General features: G+C 39.0%; 1 protein-coding gene across 2 annotated transcripts in view; it reads left to right on the plus strand.

The window, feature by feature from the left end:
- Positions 1 to 19782, plus strand: part of lin7b (lin-7 homolog B (C. elegans)) — a 241381-nt gene that overhangs the window by 170835 nt on the left and 50764 nt on the right. For both annotated transcript variants that reach the window (XM_039774743.1, XM_039774744.1), the window contains exon 5: positions 16783 to 16946. In XM_039774743.1, the coding sequence (XP_039630677.1) occupies positions 16783 to 16946 (164 nt within the window). The remainder of the gene's footprint in view (positions 1 to 16782; positions 16947 to 19782) is intronic.

Below are 19782 nucleotides of genomic sequence, written 5' to 3' on the forward strand. Positions count from 1 at the left end.
ATGTCTCAGGTCAACAGACATTTCAGTTTGTAAAACCCAGTTTTTCTCTCTCTCTCTTCTTTTTCTTACACTACTTTCTTTTATCTTCAGCTTAGTCTGGTTCTCAGGATTTCCGACGTGATTTTTTTCTCTTTTCCTCTATCCTTTCAAAAAGCCACTCTTATCTCTTTATTATGAGTTGTGCAAAGCATCCCTAAGATCAATTCTTTTAAATTTAATATCACCTTCTTTAAACTCAGTAGAATATAAGGATTTATAGTAGTCTTTAAATGTGTGCAATATATTTTTGTTGTCAATGATTTGTCTCCGTTCATGTTGGTGATTATTGGGATTGCGTTGCAGACTTCTTGCTTGTGAATTTGTTGAGCTGAAAGCTTATTAGCTTTCTGTCCGTGTTCATAGTAATGATGTCTGGATTTATAAATTAGTTGTTCAGTTTCTTTAGTTGTCAAGAGGTTTAGTTCTGAATGTAGAGCCTGCCTTTCCCTATGTAGAGCCTCGCTTGGAAGCCTGACATGTTCTTCATCTATTCTAGCAAATTCGCTTTTTAGCTCTGCTACTTTCTTGGTTTCTAATTTATTTCTGTGGGAAAGATATGAGATAATCTGTCCTCTTAAGAAGGCCTTAAGAGTTTCCCAGAGTATTCCTGCAGAAATCTCTGAGGATGTATTTGTCTCAAGGAAGAAACTGATTTGTTTGGATATAAATTCTGTACAATTCTCGTCTGCTAATAGAAGCGGGTTGAGGCGCCATCTGCGAGGTGGGTGTGTGGGGCATAATGACTTAGTGACATAGTGACCAAGATCAGAGGTGCATGGTCAGAAATAACAATAGCATTGTATTTGCAAGATTTAATCATAGGCAAGAAATTAATATCTATAAAGAAATAATCAATTCTTGAGTAGCAATGATGTACTGGTGAGCAGAAAGAATATGTTCTTGAGTTTGGGTTTAAAAACCTCCAGGGGTCTGATAAGTTGTGATCAGTTATAAACTTTGTAATTATCTTTGCAGTGTTAGATCCCCCCTGTGATAGAAGTCCTATCTAAGAGTGGATTTAAAGCACAATTAAAGTCCACCCTTTTTGGAGTCTTTGGAGGGGGTGCTAGAGGGCATACCTTCTGGGGATTCCCTCGTTTTGCTGGGAGACTTCAATGCTCACGTGGGCAATGACAGTGAGACCTGGAAGGGCGTGATTGGGAGGAATGGCCCCCCCGATCTGAACCCGAGCGGTGTTTTGTTATTGGACTTCTGTGCTCATCACGGATTGTCCATAACGAACATCATGTTCAAGAATAAGGGTGTTCATATGTGCACTTGGCACCAGGTCACCCTAGGCCTCAGGTCGATGATCGACTTTGTGGTCGTGTCGTCGGACTTGCGGCCATATGTCTTGGACACTTGGGTGAAGAGAGGGGCAGAGCTGTCAACTGATCACCACCTGGTGGTGAGTTGGCTTCGATGATGGGGTAAGATGTCAGTCAGACCTGGTAGGCCCAAACGTGTTGTGAGGGTCTTCTGGGAACGGCTGGCAGAGTCCCCTGTCAGAAGTAGCTTCAACTCCCACCTCCGGCAGAACTTCAACCACGTCCCGAAGGAGGTTTGGGACATTGAGTCCGAATGGGCCATGTGCCTCTATTGTTGAGGCGGCTGACCGGAGCTGTGGCCGCAAGGTGGTCGGTGCCTGTCGTGGCGGCAATCCCCAAACCCGTTGGTGGACACCGGCGGTGAGGGATGCCATCAACCTGAAGAAGGAGTCCTATAGGACCTTTTTGTCCTGTGGGTCTCTGGAGGCAGCTGATAGGTACCGGCAGGCCAAGCGGAATGCGGCTTCGGTTGTTGCTGAGGCAAAAGCTCGGGCGTGGGAGGAGTTTGGAGAGGCCATGAAGAACGACTTTCGGACGGCTTCGAGGCGATTCTGGTCCACCGTCCGACGTCTCAGGAGGGGAAAGTAGTGCAGTGTCAACACCGTATATGGCTCCACAGTTAATCACATATATTATTTACACTCTCTGGGCCTATAACCTAATGAATTTTCTAGAAACACAAGAGTGTTATTGAACAGAAGAGTTTTAATTTTTATTCCATTAACAAGCATAAGAGAAAAAAATAGCAACATGATACAGATCCAGTCACTTAGCCCCATTACAGCATGCAAGTGTCACGACTCCACCACCTTCATTTCCCCTTTTTGGCCAACAGACTGGATACACAGAAACCAAAAACTTAGCTGACAGTATTTTTACTTTTGTACCTGTCAATTACTATTCTCAAGATACATATCACAATTTGTAGAGTTCAAGTCAAGAGATGATATGCTTAAGTTACAGTGGTGTGAAAAGCTATTTGCCCCCTTCCTGATTTCTTATTCTTTGGCATGTCTGTCACACAAAATGTTTCTGATCATCAAACACATTTAACCATTAGTCAAATATAACACAAGTAAACACAAAATGCAGTTTTTAAATGATGGTTTTATTATTTAGGGAGAAAAAAAATCCAAACCTACATGGTCCTGTGTTAAAAAGTAATTGCCCCCTTGTTAAAAAATAACCTAACTTTGGTGTATCACACCTGAGTTCAATTTCCGTAGCCACCCCCAGGCCTGATTACTGCCACACCTGTTTCAATCAAGAAATCACTTAAATAGGAGCTGCCTGACACAGAGAAGTAGACCAAAAGCACCTCAAAATCTAGACATCATGCCAAGATCCAAAGAAATTCAGGAACAAATGAGAACAGAAGTAATTGAGATCTATCAGTCTGGTAAAGGTTATAAAGCCATTTCTAAAGCTTTGGGACTCCAGCGAACCACAGTGAGAGCCATTACCCACAAATGGCAAAAACATGGAACAGTGGTGAACCTTCCCAGGAGTGGCCGGCCGACCAAAATTACCCCAAGAGCGCAGAGACGACTCATCCGAGAGGTCACAAAAGACCCCAGGACAACGTCTAAAGAACTGCAGGCCTCACTTGCCTCAATTAAGGTCAGTGTTCACGACTCCACCATAAGAAAGAGACTGGGCAAAAACGGCCTGCATGGCAGATTTCCAAGATGCAAACCACTGTTAAGCAAAAGAACATTAGGGCTCGTCTCAATTTTGCTAAGAAACATCTCAATGATTGCCAAGACTTTTGGGAAAATACCTTGTGGACTGATGAGACAAAAGTTGAACTTTTTGGAAGGCAAATGTCCCGTTACATCTGGCGTAAAAGGAACACAGCATTTCAGAAAAGGAACATCATACCAACAGTAAAATATGGTGGTGGTAGTGTGATAGTCTGGGGTTGTTTTGCTGCTTCAGGACCTGTAAGGCTTGCTGTGATAGATGGAACCATAAATTCTACTGTCTACCAAAAAATCCTGAAGGAGAATGTCCGGCCATCTGTTCGTCAACTCAAGCTGAAGCGATCTTGGGTGCTGCAACAGGACAATGACCCAAAACACACCAGCAAATCCACCTCTGAATGGCTGAAGAAAAACAAAATGAAGACTTTGGAGTGGCTTAGTCAAAGTCCTGACCTGAATCCAATTGAGATGCTATGGCATGACCTTAAAAAGGCGGTTCATGCTAGAAAACCCTCAAATAAAGCTGAATTACAACAATTCTGCAAAGATGAGTGGGCCAAAATTTCTCCAGAGTGCTGTAAAAGACTCACTGCAAGTTATCGCAAACGCTTGATTGCAGTTATTGCTGCTAAGGGTGGCCTAACCAGTTATTAGGTTCAGGGGGCAATTACTTTTTCACACAGGGCCATGTAGGTTTGGATTTTTTCTCCTAAATAATAAAACCATCATTTAAAACTGCATTTTGTGTTTACTTGTGTTATATTTGACTAATGGTTAAATGTGTTTGATGATCAGAAACATTTTGTGTGACAAACATGCAAAAGAATAAGAAATCAGGAAGGGGGCAAATAGTTTTTCACACCACTGTATATAAAGCACTACTGTTTAGTTTTGGTCTCCATATTACAAATCAGTTAAAAAATGTAAGCATGTTGTAACATTTAGGTACATCCAAGGTCTGTAGCTCCCAATGGACTGAGTTCAGTAGGTGGTTTATAGAACCTTACCAATCCATTTCAGGTTTCTAGGGGCTATTTTACTAGGACTGGGAAAACAGGAATGGAGAGGACTCGAGTCCATCACAGGAACCATTCTCACTCACATAAATTAAATGCGTTTCATTAACAGATAAGTAGGAAATTGGTTGGAGTTAAAATGTTGGCCCTGAAGGACTGATTGTTGTCCCTGGATTTGTTGGTTATCTGTTGGCTTGCTTTGTATCTCTTTATTGTTTGGCTGCCAATTAAGGAAAAAAATAGACAAGTCAATCGTAATTAAGGAATATGCATTATGTTAAATTTGCACCAGTAACTCCATACTAATAAAAAAGTGGCTAGAATGAAAATCTACACCCATTGCGTATCCTCCATGCCTGCCTGCCATGAAACATGTGAAAACCATTAAGAAACCATACTCTTTGTATCCAATAGATAAGCTCTCCAATGGCTGGCAGTTTCATTTTCTAGTTCCCTTACTGCATCAAGCGGTCCACATGGACAAAATCCATCTAGGAATCTAAAACAAATCAAATATCTGATATTTCTATCCGCCCAGTAATGTTCATAACCTGTCTTCTGAATCATATTGTCACAAATGGTCAAAGCTTACAGCAGCAGCACCTTGCAAAGGAGGTCACATACACAGTGCCAGAAGATTGCTACACTTTTCAACTGCTGTCATCAGATGACCAAGATCATGGGAACATTCTGATCTTACCATCTAAACATTTTAACAGAAAATATAAAATGTAATAATCACTGGAAACACTCGATCATTTAAGAATACTATTTAGTAATAATAATTGGCAATATGGTTACAGCTTTTATCTTTAGCAGTAAATATGAGAAGGTCATACCATGTAGCTGTATTACGTGTATGGGACCTTAACTCTCTCAGCTGCATCGACTACAGTTAACTATAAAAGCAAAGGCTCATCACTGAAAAAAATAGAAAATAATTACACTTTTATTAAATAAAACATATCATGCGAACTCCACAATGCACTTGATAGAATTCACAAGAAGACATGATTCTCTGCTCGTAGGAAAGATGAATAAATGTTGTGTAGATGTGAAAACAATTTTTGAAAGTGAATAAATTGAGAAATAATTCCATACAATTAACATCAACTCTTTTAAGTGCCTCTAAAGATAGTGTACAACAAAATAAATACTACTTTTGTTTTGATAGCCCACATGTCAAAATAGACAAGTGGAATGCGATATATTTACTAGTGATATGTGTTTGCACTTCAGGATTGCACAATACACTACAAAAATTGTTACAAAATGTGCAAACTGGTAGCAACACAAACTCTCACATACCCTTCCCTCACTGCCGTCTTGTATATGGTGCATTATGGGGGTTGGTTTCCATGGCAATACAAGTAAACAAACAAGACCTTTCACATCTTCATACCAAATGGCATTCATCACCTCTTAGATGCTTGTAACAGGTAAGTTGACTGACCTTTCTTACCACAAAAGTATGAAATACAAGCAAGGGAAACAAAGTGTAATCTATATATAACAATAATGAACCCTGTGGTGTTTAAACAGTTATGCACAGACTGAAAAATCTTTTTTGCTCAGTATTATCTTTAAAGTCCAGTGGATCCCAGTTGTTACTTTAAAACCTTGCAACAACAAAATAGGGATATACTTGGAAACTTGTTAGGAGCAGATTTAGCAAAAATTGTAAAGTTTTTCTTTACAAAAAGAACCATAGACACATGGATTAAACTACCAAGTAATGTGGTAAAGAGTAGTACATTATGGGCAACTCGATGTTCTATTCACCTTGACTGTCCAATATAATAGACAAGCTAGTTGGGCTAAATGGCCTGTTCTCATCCTTAATTTTCTAACACAGATGCACAGTTTGAAACTTGTTAAGAGGAAATTTTGCACAGACTTTTTTCTTCATACAGAGAACTATAGACACCTGGACTAAGATACCAATTATTGTAGTAGAGAGTAGGACTCTAGGCACATTCAAAACTTGACTTGATGTTTTTTGGAAGAATTAAATGGATAGAACTGGCCAGCTTTGATAGGCTGAATGACCTGTTCTTGTCTACATTTTTCTAACGTTCTAATAAAAACCAATTGATGCAACAAATCAAAAAAAAAGAAAAATGTCTACAAGAAATGGAAGTTAGGTGGGAACAACACTCTTTCAGCCAAACTGAAAGCGACTGCTATTGCCACATTTTTGCATAATTCTGCTGTCCACTATTAAACCATTTATGTATAACATTCAGAAACCTGTTCTGTGCCAAATTAATTTGTGTTTCTTGTGCAGTCACTCTTCTGTAGTTCGTGAATCCAGAGCTACAAGCCATGAACTTGTGAGAAGGAATATCTAAGTGCTTTGAGTAGTGAGAAAAGCACTAAATTAATGTAATTAATTAATAAATTAATAATAAATAAATGTAATTAATATTATTTATTATTATATCATCATGAAGCAGAAGAGATATACAAGTAAAATTCCTTTACAACGAACTGCCAGGGACCTAAAAAATATTTTTTTGTAATGAAAATTTTGTTGTAATGAGATTCTGCATTTGTCACTATAGTCTTGAACTTGTGTCCAGGCATTTGCAATCGTTTCAATAGCTTCTTACATATTAATTTTAATTTCCTCCTGCCTACAAGTTATGCTGACGAGAATTTTTCTCAGCATTTCCTTGCGATAATGCACTTTTAGGGTGCAAATGATGCCAAAATCCAATGGCTGAAGCACTGCTTTGCAATTGGGCGGGAGGAATTAAACCTGAGCATTATCTAAATGTGGAAGCATGTTGTGGGCAGCACAGTTATCAATAAGAAGCCAAATCATCCTTTTCTTCTTCTTCATATTGTGAGGTTTCTGAACTCTTTTGGGATCCCCCCACCCAACAGAAATGATACGCTGAAGTGCGTCAAGAAGCGCGATTGCCGTGTCTGTGGAAGATTGTTTGTCCGTTGCTAGGGCAGGGCAACAGCAGGCTCAGAGCACTGCAGTAGAAGCGTCACAGAAGCAAATTCTAAAAAATCGTGGTCGAGCTATAAGTCCCTGTCTTGCACACAAGGCTGAGTCTCAGTACCTTAGCAAAACCAGCTTTATTCAGCTTGAAACAGGAACAGCACGGTTATTAATTGTAGCGTGATCTACCACTTTCCTATACACAGATACAGCAGTCAGTCAGGGTTGTGGCCAGGTTAGTGGCCAAATAATACTGTTCCCTGCATTTACAATGTTCCTTGCATCACCCATCAATATCTTTTCTGTTTGCTTTGGCGGTGAGCCGCCCCAGAGATGTGAGCCTACTGTTGCCCCGGCAATGAATAAACAGTCTTACGCGGTGATCACACTTCGGGACGCTCTTCAGCGTGTTGTCCAGTTGAGGGAGGGCCCAAGAGAGTTTAGAATTAGTACAACATTAATAGGAATATTTCTTGAACAAGCATCACTGAACCACATAAAAACTGCTTTTTCAACATCTTCAAATGCAGCAGTTCGCATACGTTTGCAACCCGAGATTTTTCTTCTTTTTTTGCTCAGCCTTTCAAGAAAGTTGACCATGTCGATTGCAAAATTCCGAATTCACTGGCAACCTCTTTTTTCTTTTTGCCGCATTCGAGAGCTGCAAAAATTATGAACTGTTATCATTTTTTTGTGACTGCCGTTTCTATAGGAGGGTGACAATGAGGTAAATTCCAATGGATGTTTTTCAAATGTTGACGAATAATAAGCAAAACATATTACTGAAAAACAGCAAAAACAAAACAGTAAGAGGAAAGTTCGAAGAAAGAAAACAAATTACAATTTTTCTGCACACAACCGAGGTGTGACCACAAACTGGTCTGTGGATGATTCATTCAGGCATTTCAAGGTGTTTTGGGCACTTTGTTGTAATGAAAGTATCTGCTGAATGTATTTTGTAGTAATGCGATTTTTATAGACTCGTGTCATATGGGGAAACTGTCGGGACAATAAAAATACTTCGTTGTAATGAAAATTTTGTTGTAAAGATATTCATTGTAATGGAATTTTACCTGTAGTTAACAGCTTTACTGATTGCTTTTCTATGATTGACTGGTGCATAATCAAACCGAATCAGCATATTATTAACTATTTATGTGGGTCCCTAGAGCCTCATAATCAATGTGGACTATAGCTTCCACATCATAAAAAAATGTATAAATCATTATTATTTCAATTTACTTTTGAAATGCATCAGAGATAAACTTCCGTACCAGTAATTATTAATGCACTCGCAGAATTTCAATATATTGTGACTCAAAATTAGTTTAAATAAAAGTGTGCTTTTCCCAGTAAAATTAACAGATCAGATTAAATACTTAGGGGTAAACATCACAAGAAAATATAAAGATCTTTTTCAATAAAATTTTGCTATCAACATGGAAAATTAAAAAAAAATGTGAACAGATGGTCTGTAACCCACCTTACATTAGCAGAGAGAATCAGTCAGTCAGTCATTGTCCAACCAGCTACACAAGGGTCACAGGGGTCTGCTGGAGCCAATCCCAGCCAGCACAGGGCGCAAGGCAGGAACAAATCCCAGGCAGGGCACCAACCCACCGCAGGACACACACACCCACACGCTAAGCACACACTAGGGACAATTTAGGATCACCAGTGCACCTAACCTGCATGTCTTTGGACCGTGGGAAGAAACCGGAGCATCCAGAGGAAACCCACACAGATATGGGGAGAACATGGAAACTCCTCACAGGGAGGACTTGGGAAGCGAACCAAGGTCTCCTTATTGCGAGGCAGCGCTACCACTGTGCCGCCCCAGAGAGAATCAACATTGTCAAATGAACATCCTTCCAAATCTGCTTTTTCTATTTCAGACCATCTCCATATACATTACAAAATAATTCTTTAAGAAATTAGACTCAATTATAACCTCACTAGCAAAATACCCGCGCTTCGCAGCGGCGAAGTACTGCATTAAAATTTTTATTAAGAAGAAAATTAAACCTTTTTAAACTGAGGGAAAATATGCCAATAATTATTTGTTAAGGATCTCTTTGTATACCATGTTGTCAGTTTGGCCCTCCGGTTGTAACATGACCAAGCTGTGCGCTGAGCTTACTCTTGAGCATGTAACTTACAGTTGGCCATGTGAACAGTAATCTTGTCTCAAATGTCACAGCTTGGATTGCTGCTGTCATAATCGTTTTGAGTTTCATGGTTTGTTTCAATTACGACAGTATTAGCAGGATTTGTTGTGTTGAAGTGACATTTGGCATCTGTCAAGCGTTGTAAGCACACAACCGGTTTCATTGATAAAATCACATCCAGCTTTTGATAGTTTAAACATTCATAAACGTCAAAGTGTCCACTACTGAAATCGTCACCTGTGAATCTAAGATGTTTAAGAGGCATTGGCGGTTGTCGAAAGGTGTAAACTATTTGGCCATTTCGGTATACTTGAAAGCGACAACCGAACAATTCAGTGGCAGCCTTCAACTCACATGCAGAACCATAGGTAAAGGGCTTAAGCATTTCACTCTTATAGTGCTCCTGTGTAGTATAATTATCTCCTGTACCGTAATCAGTCCACACCTTGAACCTGTCCCAGTCATTCAATACATAAGACAGAATCTTCCTCCGGATATCAAGAGTGAGCCTGATATGGCCGTGCAATATGTAACAAAGAGAATGGAAAAGGTAGGTGGTATCTCCGGCAGGAAACCACTCGGTAAGTGACAGTTCTTTGATCGATAGTGATCATCTCGATAGACATGTTAATGGGGGTTGGAATGATAAAGGAAATGGGTACCTGAGCAATGTAAAGTAATTGTAAAATACCTATACAATACCTATAATTGTAATAAACAAACAATAAAACAGCGGAGAAGCCGTGGATTAAACAAATTTGGGCTGTAGTTATCAGTAGGGAGACGTGAATCCCGTGGCGAAGCAAGGAAGGGAATGTAGAGACCGGAGCAACGGACAGTCTTATATAGGCAGGCAGCCAGCCAACAACGTGGGAGGCGTTGGGATGGGGGACACAACGCCACCTCACGCGGTGACCGAGGTGCAGGCTATGGACGTATATATGTACGTAAGTAGGATTCAGTTAGCGTTGGGAACCCGTGTACCAAATTTCTTGAAGATGGTCCCATAAATAACAAAGACTGTTGAAAAGTTCAATATGGCGGCCGACAGTGGCATCATACCACGAAATAAGTAATGCACATTGGTTTCGTTAGTGCAGGAAGCCGCCTACCAAATTTGGAGAAGATGGGGCCATAAATAAGAAAGTTCAACATGGCAGACGTTGTTGACCGTTATGACCATTATGCATTGAATTTCGAAATGAAACCTGCTTAACTTTTGTAAGTAAGCTGTAAGGAATGAGCCTGCCAAATTTCAGCCTTCTACCTACACGGGAAGTTGGAGAATTAGTGACGTTGGAAAGTTCAATATGGCGGCCGACAGTGGTGTCATACTAACGAAATAAGTATGGACATCGGTTTCCGTTAAAAGTTCAATATGGCGGCCGACAGTGGCATCATACCACCGAAATAAGTACCAAATTTCAGCCTTCTACCTACACGGGAAGTTGGAGAATTAGTGACGTTGGAAAGTTTAATATGGTGGCTGACAGTGGCGCCATACCACCAAATAAGTATGTACATTGGTTTCGGTTAGCGCAGGGAAGCCGCCTACCAAATTTCGTGAAGATTGGGCCATGAATAAGAAAGTTCAATATGGCGGACGTTGTTGACCGTTATGACCGTTACGCGTAGAATTTCAAAATGAAACCTGCTTAACTTTTGTAAGTAAGCTGTAAGGAATGGGCCTGCCAAATTTCAGCCTCCTACCTACACGGGAAGTTGGAGAATTAGTGACGTTTGGAAAATTCAATATGGCGGCCGACAGTGGCATCATACCACCGAAATAAGTACGTACATCGGTTTTGGTTAGCGCAGGGAAGCCACCTACCTAATTTCGTGAAGATGGGGTCAGCCTTCTACCTACACGGGAAGTTTGAAAATTGGTGATGTTGGAAAGTTCAATATGGCTGACAGTGGCGTCATACCATCGAAATAAGTAAGTACATCAGTTTCGGTTAGCGCAGGGAAGACGCCTACCAAATTTCGTGAAGATGGGGCCATAAATAAGAAAGTTCAACATGGCGGGCGTTGTCGAACGTTATCGACCGTTACGCGTAGAATTTCGAAATGAAACCTGCTTAACTTTTGTAAGTACGCTGTAAGGAATAAGCCTGCCAAATTTCAGCTTTCTACCTACATGGGAAGTTGGAGAATTAGTGATGAGTCAGTGAGTGAGTGAGTGAGTGAGTGAGTGAGGGCTTTGCCTTTTATTATTATAGATTTATTTGGAATTTGAAATATCCACACATACAAAGGGTAACTCTACAATGGGTTAAGGCAGCAGGGGGCATGCCACTACCTTAATTTCAATTTTATTACTGGGTGGTAAATATACAAGCTATAAAGCCTAAGATTTTGACCCCAATTGATGAAAATGCACAAACCTGGTCTGCAATAAAAATAAAATCTTGCTGTACTTCTTTACATGCTCTGCTCTCTGTCCTGGTTAAAAAATAAAATAAAAAAAAAAATTTGTCAATATACTAATAACCCATCTGTCGCTCTGACTATGGAACCAACATTTTAAGGCAGATAAGCTTTTATCTGTTGCACCTCTACATGGCAATCACCTCTTTCTATACTTTCAAAACTGCACAGTACTCAACCTCTGAAAAACACTCTGGATTAAAAAATTTAGAGATTTGTATATACAGTAGATATTGTCTTTGCATCTTATGAACAAGTACACTTCAAATGTTGTTGCCGTTGTTATCCATGGAGATTCTCAAGTTCTATTACTATCCGTGTATAGACCTCCTAAATATAATGCGTCGTTTTTTGAGGAATTCTCTGACTTAATGTCAATTTTAATTACTAACTATGACACACTCGTAATAGTTGGCGACTTTAATTTTCATATAGATAATCAGTGTGATCTAAAAGTAAAAGAATTTATGAACCTCCTGGTTTCTTTTGATTTGAGACAACTCATAAATCAGCCTACACATAAAGCAGGTCATACGTTAGACTTAGTGATTACTAAAGGACTGAAAATTGATATAAAACAGATCATTGATATTGGTCTATCAGACCATTTTCTTCTACTTTTTAATATAGAAATAATGATAAAAAAACACTCATGAGAAGCATATTGTTAAAAAATGCTTCTTTGACTCAGCAGCAGCTTGAAAACTTACAAACATTTTAAGCAATCAGTCCGTTTATAGTGCCAGCTATAATAGCGAGGATAATGTAAATAGTAAGGTGGAAAGATTTAATTCTAAAGTAAGAGCTGCTGTTGACATAGTTGCACCTGAAAAGACAGTGAAAAAATCTTCTAGCATTGTTATACCATGGAAGACCCAAAGAGTGTCTGATTTAAAGAGAACATGCCGTAGAGCTGAGCGTCAATGGAGGAAGACTAAACTTACTATCCACCACGAAATATTAAAAGTCAAAATAACAGAATACAATAACACTGTCCGTCTTGAGAGACGCTGCTATTTCTCCAAGATTATAAATAACAATGCTAGTAATCCCAGAGTCTTATTTTCAACAATTGATCGCCTACTAAACCCAGGTAGCTCAAAGGAATGCCTCCTAAGTGCTTCCAGTGAAACCTGTGAGGCTGTCGCTGTATTTTCAATCAAAAATTAATGATATTAGAAATAACATAGTATATCCCCCCAACACTAAGGATCCTCCTAAACCCCAGCATCCTGTTATAAACAAATTAAACTCTTTCACTAGGATAGATTTACCTGATTTAAAAAAATAATCTCTCAATTAAAACCTCCACCTGGCCCTTGACCCGATACCAACAAGGTTTTTCAAAGAAGTATCAGGCGTGCTAATTGATAATGTTCTTGACATAGTAAATTCGTCACTAGATACTGGGGTCTTCCCAGACTGTCTTAAGACTGCTGTAGTTAAACCCCTACTTAAGAAACATAATCTTGACCCTCAGCTCTTGAAAATTTTAGACCCATCTCTAACCTGCCTTCTTAAGTAAAGTTCTGGAGAAGGCAGTCATTATGCAGTTAAATGACCACCTAAATAAACATGCTATTCTTGATAAATTTCAGTCGGTTTTAGAACAAATCACAGCACAGAAACTGCACTCGTTAAAGTAGTAAATGACTTGCGGGTAAATGCAGACAGAGGCCATTTATCTGTTCTCATCCTCTTAGATCTGAGTGCTGCATTTGACACCATTGATCACAACATTCTTAGAAATCGCCTTAGTCAATGGGTGGGCCTCTCTGGCAGTGTCTTAAATTGGTTTGAATCCTACCTGACAGGGAGAAAATTTTTGTTAGTTGTGGGAATTACAACTCAAGACACATGATATCCAATATGGTGTTCCACAAGGCTCTATCCTGGGTCCGCTGTTATTCTCAATCTACATGCTTCCGTTAGGTCAGATTATCTCAGGGCACAACGTGAGCTACCACAGCTATGCTGATGACACACAGCTGTACTTATCAATAGCACCTGATGACCCTGATTCTATTGATTCACTAACACAATGTCTGACTAGTATCTCAGAATGGATGAATAGTAATTTTCTCAAGTTAAATAAAGAGAAAACTGAAATTTTAGTGATCAGCAATAATGGATACAATGAGGCTATTAGAAATAAACTGGATACATTAGGATTAAAAGTCAAGACGGAGGTAAAAAGCTTAGGGGTGATTGTTGACTGTAATCTGAATTTTAAATCACATATTAATCAGATCATTAGGACAGCATTTTTTCACTTAAGAAACATAAGTAAAGTTAGACCTCTTATATCACTGAAAGATGCTGAGAAATTAGTTCACGCGTTTGTTTTCAGTCGACTAGATTACTGTAACTCACTCCTCTCAGGACTACCCAAAAAAGATATAAATCGTTTGCAACTAGTGCAGAATGCAGCTGCTAGAATCCTAACTAGGAAAAGAAAATCAACACATTTCTCCAGTTTTATGTCACTACACTGGTTACCTGTGTCATTCAGAATTGACTTTAAAATTCTGCTTATGGTTTATAAAGCCTTAAATAATCTCCCATCTTATATATCGGAATGTCTGACACCTTATATTCCAAATCGTAACCTCAGATCCTCAAATGAGTGTCTCCTTAGAATTCCAAGAACAAAACTTAAAAGAAGTGGTGAGGCGGCCTTCTGCTGCTATGCACCTAAAATCTGGAATAGCCTGCCAATAGGAATTCGCCAGGCTGATACAGTAGAGCACTTTAAAACACTGCTGAAAACATATTACTTTAACATGGCCTTTTTATAACTTCATTTTAATCTTAATTTAACTTAATCCTGATACTCTATATGTTCAATTCATCATAATAACTATTCATGGTGGCTCTAAAATCGTACTGACCCTACTCTCTTTTCTGTTTCTTTTCCGGTTTTTTGTGGTGGTGGCCTGTGCCACCTCCACCTACTCAAAGCTTCATGATGCTCCAACAATGATGGACGGATTAAAAGGCAGAAGTCTACGTGACCATCATCATCATCAAGCCCTTCCGTGAGAATCCTAAATCCAAAGAGGACTGTTTCATTTATGTTAGGTAGAATGCCCAGAGGGGACTGGGCGGTCTCATGGTCTGGAATCCCTACAGATTTTATTTTTTCTCCAGCCGTCTGGAGTTTTTTTTTTTCTGTCCCCTGGCCATTGAACCTTACTCTTATTCGATGTTAATTAATGTTGATTTATTTTGTTTTAGAATTGTGTCTTTCATTTTTCTATTCTTTAATATGTAAAGCACTTTGAGCTACTGTTTGTATGAAAATGGGCTATATAAATAAATGTTGTTGTTGTTGTTTCCATCAACACAGTTTTTCCAGTACTTTCAAAATAGATACTGTACTTTTCTAAAAAGAACCTACTCAATTTTCCTTACCTCTGACCCAATTCTATTCCAGGGGATATATTGATTAGTCTTGAAGACTCAAACTACATCTCAATAATATATAGAAATATTTTAAAGTCTCTTCCTTTCAAAAATCCCATGGTGCGGTGGGGAAGTGATCTTTCACTTAACATCTCAGAAAGGAAATGAAAGGCATCATTGCAAAGAATACACTCTAGCCCTATATACACAAAGCAACTTAAAATCTTTAATCAAGCACATTTATTTTGGTTAAAATTGTTCAAAATGTATCCAGACCAAGATTCAACTTATTAAGGTTACAATCTAGCTCCAGCCTCACTGGGCCACATGTTTTGAGCTTGTATCAAATTAACATAATTCTGGACAAAAATCTTTGTATGCCTATCAGGCAGTCTTGGGGTCACAATTACTCCCAAACCATTAACAGCTGTATTTGGTCTACTCCCACATGGGCTTAAAGTGGAGAATGACAAATTGATTGCAATTGCCTATACCACACTACTAGCACACAGACTTAACTTGCTGCAACTAGAGGAATCCCAGCCCACCTCTTATTAGTCAGTGGGTAACTGATATTCTGTACTATTTGAAATTAGAAAAAAATACATTGTATGTAAATATACTATATATATTTCTTAGGTAGTCCTGTTAGGGGTGAATTGCAGTAATGTAGATGTCTTAAAAACAATTGTGTGAATTAATTTTTCAGTGTCTTGTGACATGATAAAAATTCTTAACTCCTCCTAAATGAAAAAATCTTGTTTTAGTAACGTGGTTAATATGCAATCAGACATTTAGACCTGAGTCAATAGTATTGTCTAAATTCTTTCCTTTTGGCTCAATTTGTAAGGTCAGGCAATCAAGACCAAACTATTTTCACAGCTTAGTGCCATTATAAAATTACTTTTATTCCATTTTTATTTCCTTTTTTTCCTTTCCCCTATCTCTTCCTTCCTTCTTCCTGCACATAATTCTTCCTTCTGTAATTTTAGAAATAATTTATTTAGTGTGCAAGATAATTTCTAGGAGGTATTTCTTAGCTTCGTCCAGAGCGTTAAACATTCCTCTATCTGCAATTTTTTTCAGTCTGACTACATGCATAAGCTAGTGCTACTGCTGACCTGTACAGTTACTATTCAATGCTATTGTATAATGCTCATTATTGCACTGACATCTTACATTCAGTAAATATTAATAAGCTTTACCTCATACCACAATGTACCTTTCTCTTTAGTAGAGTACATTTTTTCCAAGGAAACTGACTGTGTCATTTGTGGTCATTGGATGTTAACATTTTTTTTAGCCATGTCTTCCAGCTATACACTTGTAACCTTTATTTTGCATTCCCTCATTTATCTTTGGTCCCATTTTATGTGCCATACATTTTGTGTAATTGTTTAGGTGTTATTTGGCCTGTGAATGAAGAATAATCAAATCTTTTAGTTCAGAATTGTATTCCATATTACATTTCATGTAATGTTGTTGTAGTGAATTACACCTGTTTGTGTTTGAGGATGAGAGATGTATTACTTTTATAGATGAGCATGGTAATAAAAAGCTAGGAGCTTGGCTGGAGTTGGGTGTAGTGCATTCTGCTACTGTCATATCAGGTCCATCAAGACATGCATTCGCTTCTTCACAACATAGGAAGACATATCATTACAACAAAATGAACACCACAAATTTTTTAATATGCTGTTTTCTTTATTCCTTTCTGATTTCCTGTTTCACTATGTTTAGAGTGTTGAAGGAGAACACCATGAGAAGGCAGTAGAGCTGCTGAAGGCAGCACATGGATCAGTAAAATTGGTGGTGCGTTATACTCCAAAAGTCCTGGAAGAAATGGAGGCAAGGTTTGAAAAGATGAGGAGTGCTCGTCGACGTCAGCAGCATACTAGCTACTCGTGAGTTGATTAATCCAACTGTGCTTGCTAGGAATGTAGCTTCAAGGATGTTTCTTGATAATGATTATGTTTAAATACATACTGTCTTTTTTAGGTTTGTATTTTAGTCCTGTTGGCATTTTCTGATTCTATTGTTTTTCACTACTATAACTAAAATTTTATTTACTTTATTGTTATATAAAATTGTAAGTCATTTTTCTGTTTGAGTGCACCCTTCTGCCTTTAATTTTTATTTACTTAAGGCACTTGCATTTTTTATTGTAATTGTTCTTTCTTGAGTTAATTACACAATTTTAGTTTAGATTCACTTCAGATAGGTTACAGATTATTACAGGAATCCTGGTTAGTGAGGCTGAGGTGCATAGTGTATAAGTAGCGCTTTGAGTAGTGAGAACAGCGCTATATACTATAAATGTAACGAATTATTATTATTATTATCTATATATATAATTTACTAAGGCAAGACGACCATGGAAAGCATGCCGGAGGGGGTGTGGATTCACTAAGCCTCCGACAAGTTAGACACCTATGGCGCATGCAGGAAGGAGCCATGCCCACCAACTCCAAGACCATTGGATATGACGACAACTCGCAGAGCCACGCCCACCAACTCAGATGCGACAACACAGAAAAAATGGCGTCATTTATATTCGTCTGTCGTAGAGGCAACATGCAGCTCCGATCCACGCTGACTGTTAATAGAGGCATGTTTCTTGCGGAGGTGAATTGCCATATGCAGCGTGTAAAACGGTTTGCGAGGGGTATCCCATGGGATCCTTAAAACATTCCTTTACAACTGAGGTTAAAACACAATAAAGTAAGCAGTCTTTAAAAAACGAGTTTTTGGTTACAACGCACGACCGCGTGCACCCTGGCAAACTGTTTTACACGCTACATACAGCAATTTGCATCCGCGACAAACATGCGTCTTCTTAGATGCTCCTGCACTTTGTAAACAGCCTGCTTCCACCTCGCTACTACCGTGGTCGGGTGTCTTGGTGGATTATATATAGGAAGGCAGCCAAAACCACACAGAGCAATGAAAAGTCTACGTGAGTCACAGATGCATCTGGACTGTACAAAACGACAACGACTCGAGTGACGAGTTGAAGGTGGGCACATGAGCAAGCAGTGCAATCTGAACGAGAAATCAGCAGACTAGCATGACGGAGGGAGCGGAGTGGATGTCCTTCTCCTCTCCTCCCGTTCCACCCTCCGCACCACACGGACGATTGTGTGTTGGTTCGTTCCGTGCATTTGGTTAAAACCCAATGAAGGAAGCAGTCTTTAAAAACCAATAAGCCCTGTGCCTCTGTTTCATTACCGTCTCACCTTCTTCACCAATGCAGGCCCCGCAACAGGGTAGCCAACGGGGTAACCAAAGTCTTTGGGTTCAGGGAGGAGTATGTTTACAAAGCTGAAACTTAAAGGAATTGACGGAAAGGCACCACCAGGTGTGAAGCCTTTCGCGTCATTTGACTCAACACAGGAAACCTCACCCGGCCCGGACACGGAGAGAATTGACAGATTGATAGTTCTTTCTCGGTTCTGTGGGTGGTGGTGCATGGCAGTTCTTAGTTGGTGGAGTGATTTGGCTGGTTATTTCCGAAAACGAACGAGACTCCCACCTGCCAAATAGTTACACGACCCAACAGGGTCGGCGTCCAAATTCTTAGACGGACAAGTGGCTTTCAGCCACGTGAGAGTGAGCATTAACAGGTCTGTGATACACTTGTATGTCCGGTACTGCGCGCGTGCTACACTGAATGGATCAACGTGTGTCTACCCGGCGCGGGGAGCCATGCGTAAGCCGTTGAACCCCATTTGTGATGGAGACCGTGGCTTGCAATTGTTTCCCACGTGACTTGGTGGATTATATATAAAAAAGCAGCCGGAACCGCAAAGAATATGAATATGTGAAATATAAGAGTTTTATAGTTCAACAAAATAGTTGATTAGCTTTTCTAATTTAATATTAATTAGCAAAACGGTAATTGCTGTTAGAAATCTGTTACTTTTGAACGACCAAAAACCTGATGATACATTGAAGAGAATTCACAATAAAATAAAATAATTGCTAAAATGTTTTTTCAGAAGTGTCTTAAGATCTGAAATTAAAATTTAGAACAGGTGCAACACAAACCGGGTGACATTCTAAAACTTAAAGGTTAATGAATACGCAAACCAGTAAATAAATAGAACACTGTTTTGCTATTCTTTTCTGTATTTAGTAAAATCTAAATTTACAGTATACAGTAAAGCCCAAAACGTTTCACTTCATAGGTGAAATACTCATTGTAGAGCATTGTTTATTTTAAGAACACAAATGGATGTATGGAAATTGAGGGATAATAAATATGACAAAAAAGTTAGCCACAGATTGTTTACATTCAGAATCACAAATTTGTGCTGCCAGATACCTACCTAATATTTTGTTTGAAAGTAGTATCCCATGAAGCATACAGTACATTTCGGTGTAACATTGTTGTAGAAAGAATATTCTAAATGCATCAGGTTTTGAAATTTTATATTTTTATTCTCAGAATGCATTGAATTTCACAATTCTGCAGCATTGATATTGAACACTGTCCCCTTGTATTTACGTTGTATGATACTTCCATCCATCCATTATCCAACCTGCTATTATTTCTCACCATCTCAGAGTCCTTCAGGTGTCTTTTAGCAAACTCCAAGATAGAACTAATGAGGAAAAAAATTAATTTAAATGATTTTAGCAAATGGCTGCAATATAACAAAGAGTGAAAAATTGAAGGGGGTCTGAATCCTTTCCGTACCCACTGGATATCCTAACACAGTGTCATGGGGGTCTGCTAGA

This window comes from Polypterus senegalus, chromosome 13, assembly GCF_016835505.1.
Source record: "Polypterus senegalus isolate Bchr_013 chromosome 13, ASM1683550v1, whole genome shotgun sequence".
Taxonomy (NCBI): Eukaryota; Metazoa; Chordata; class Cladistia; order Polypteriformes; family Polypteridae; genus Polypterus; species Polypterus senegalus.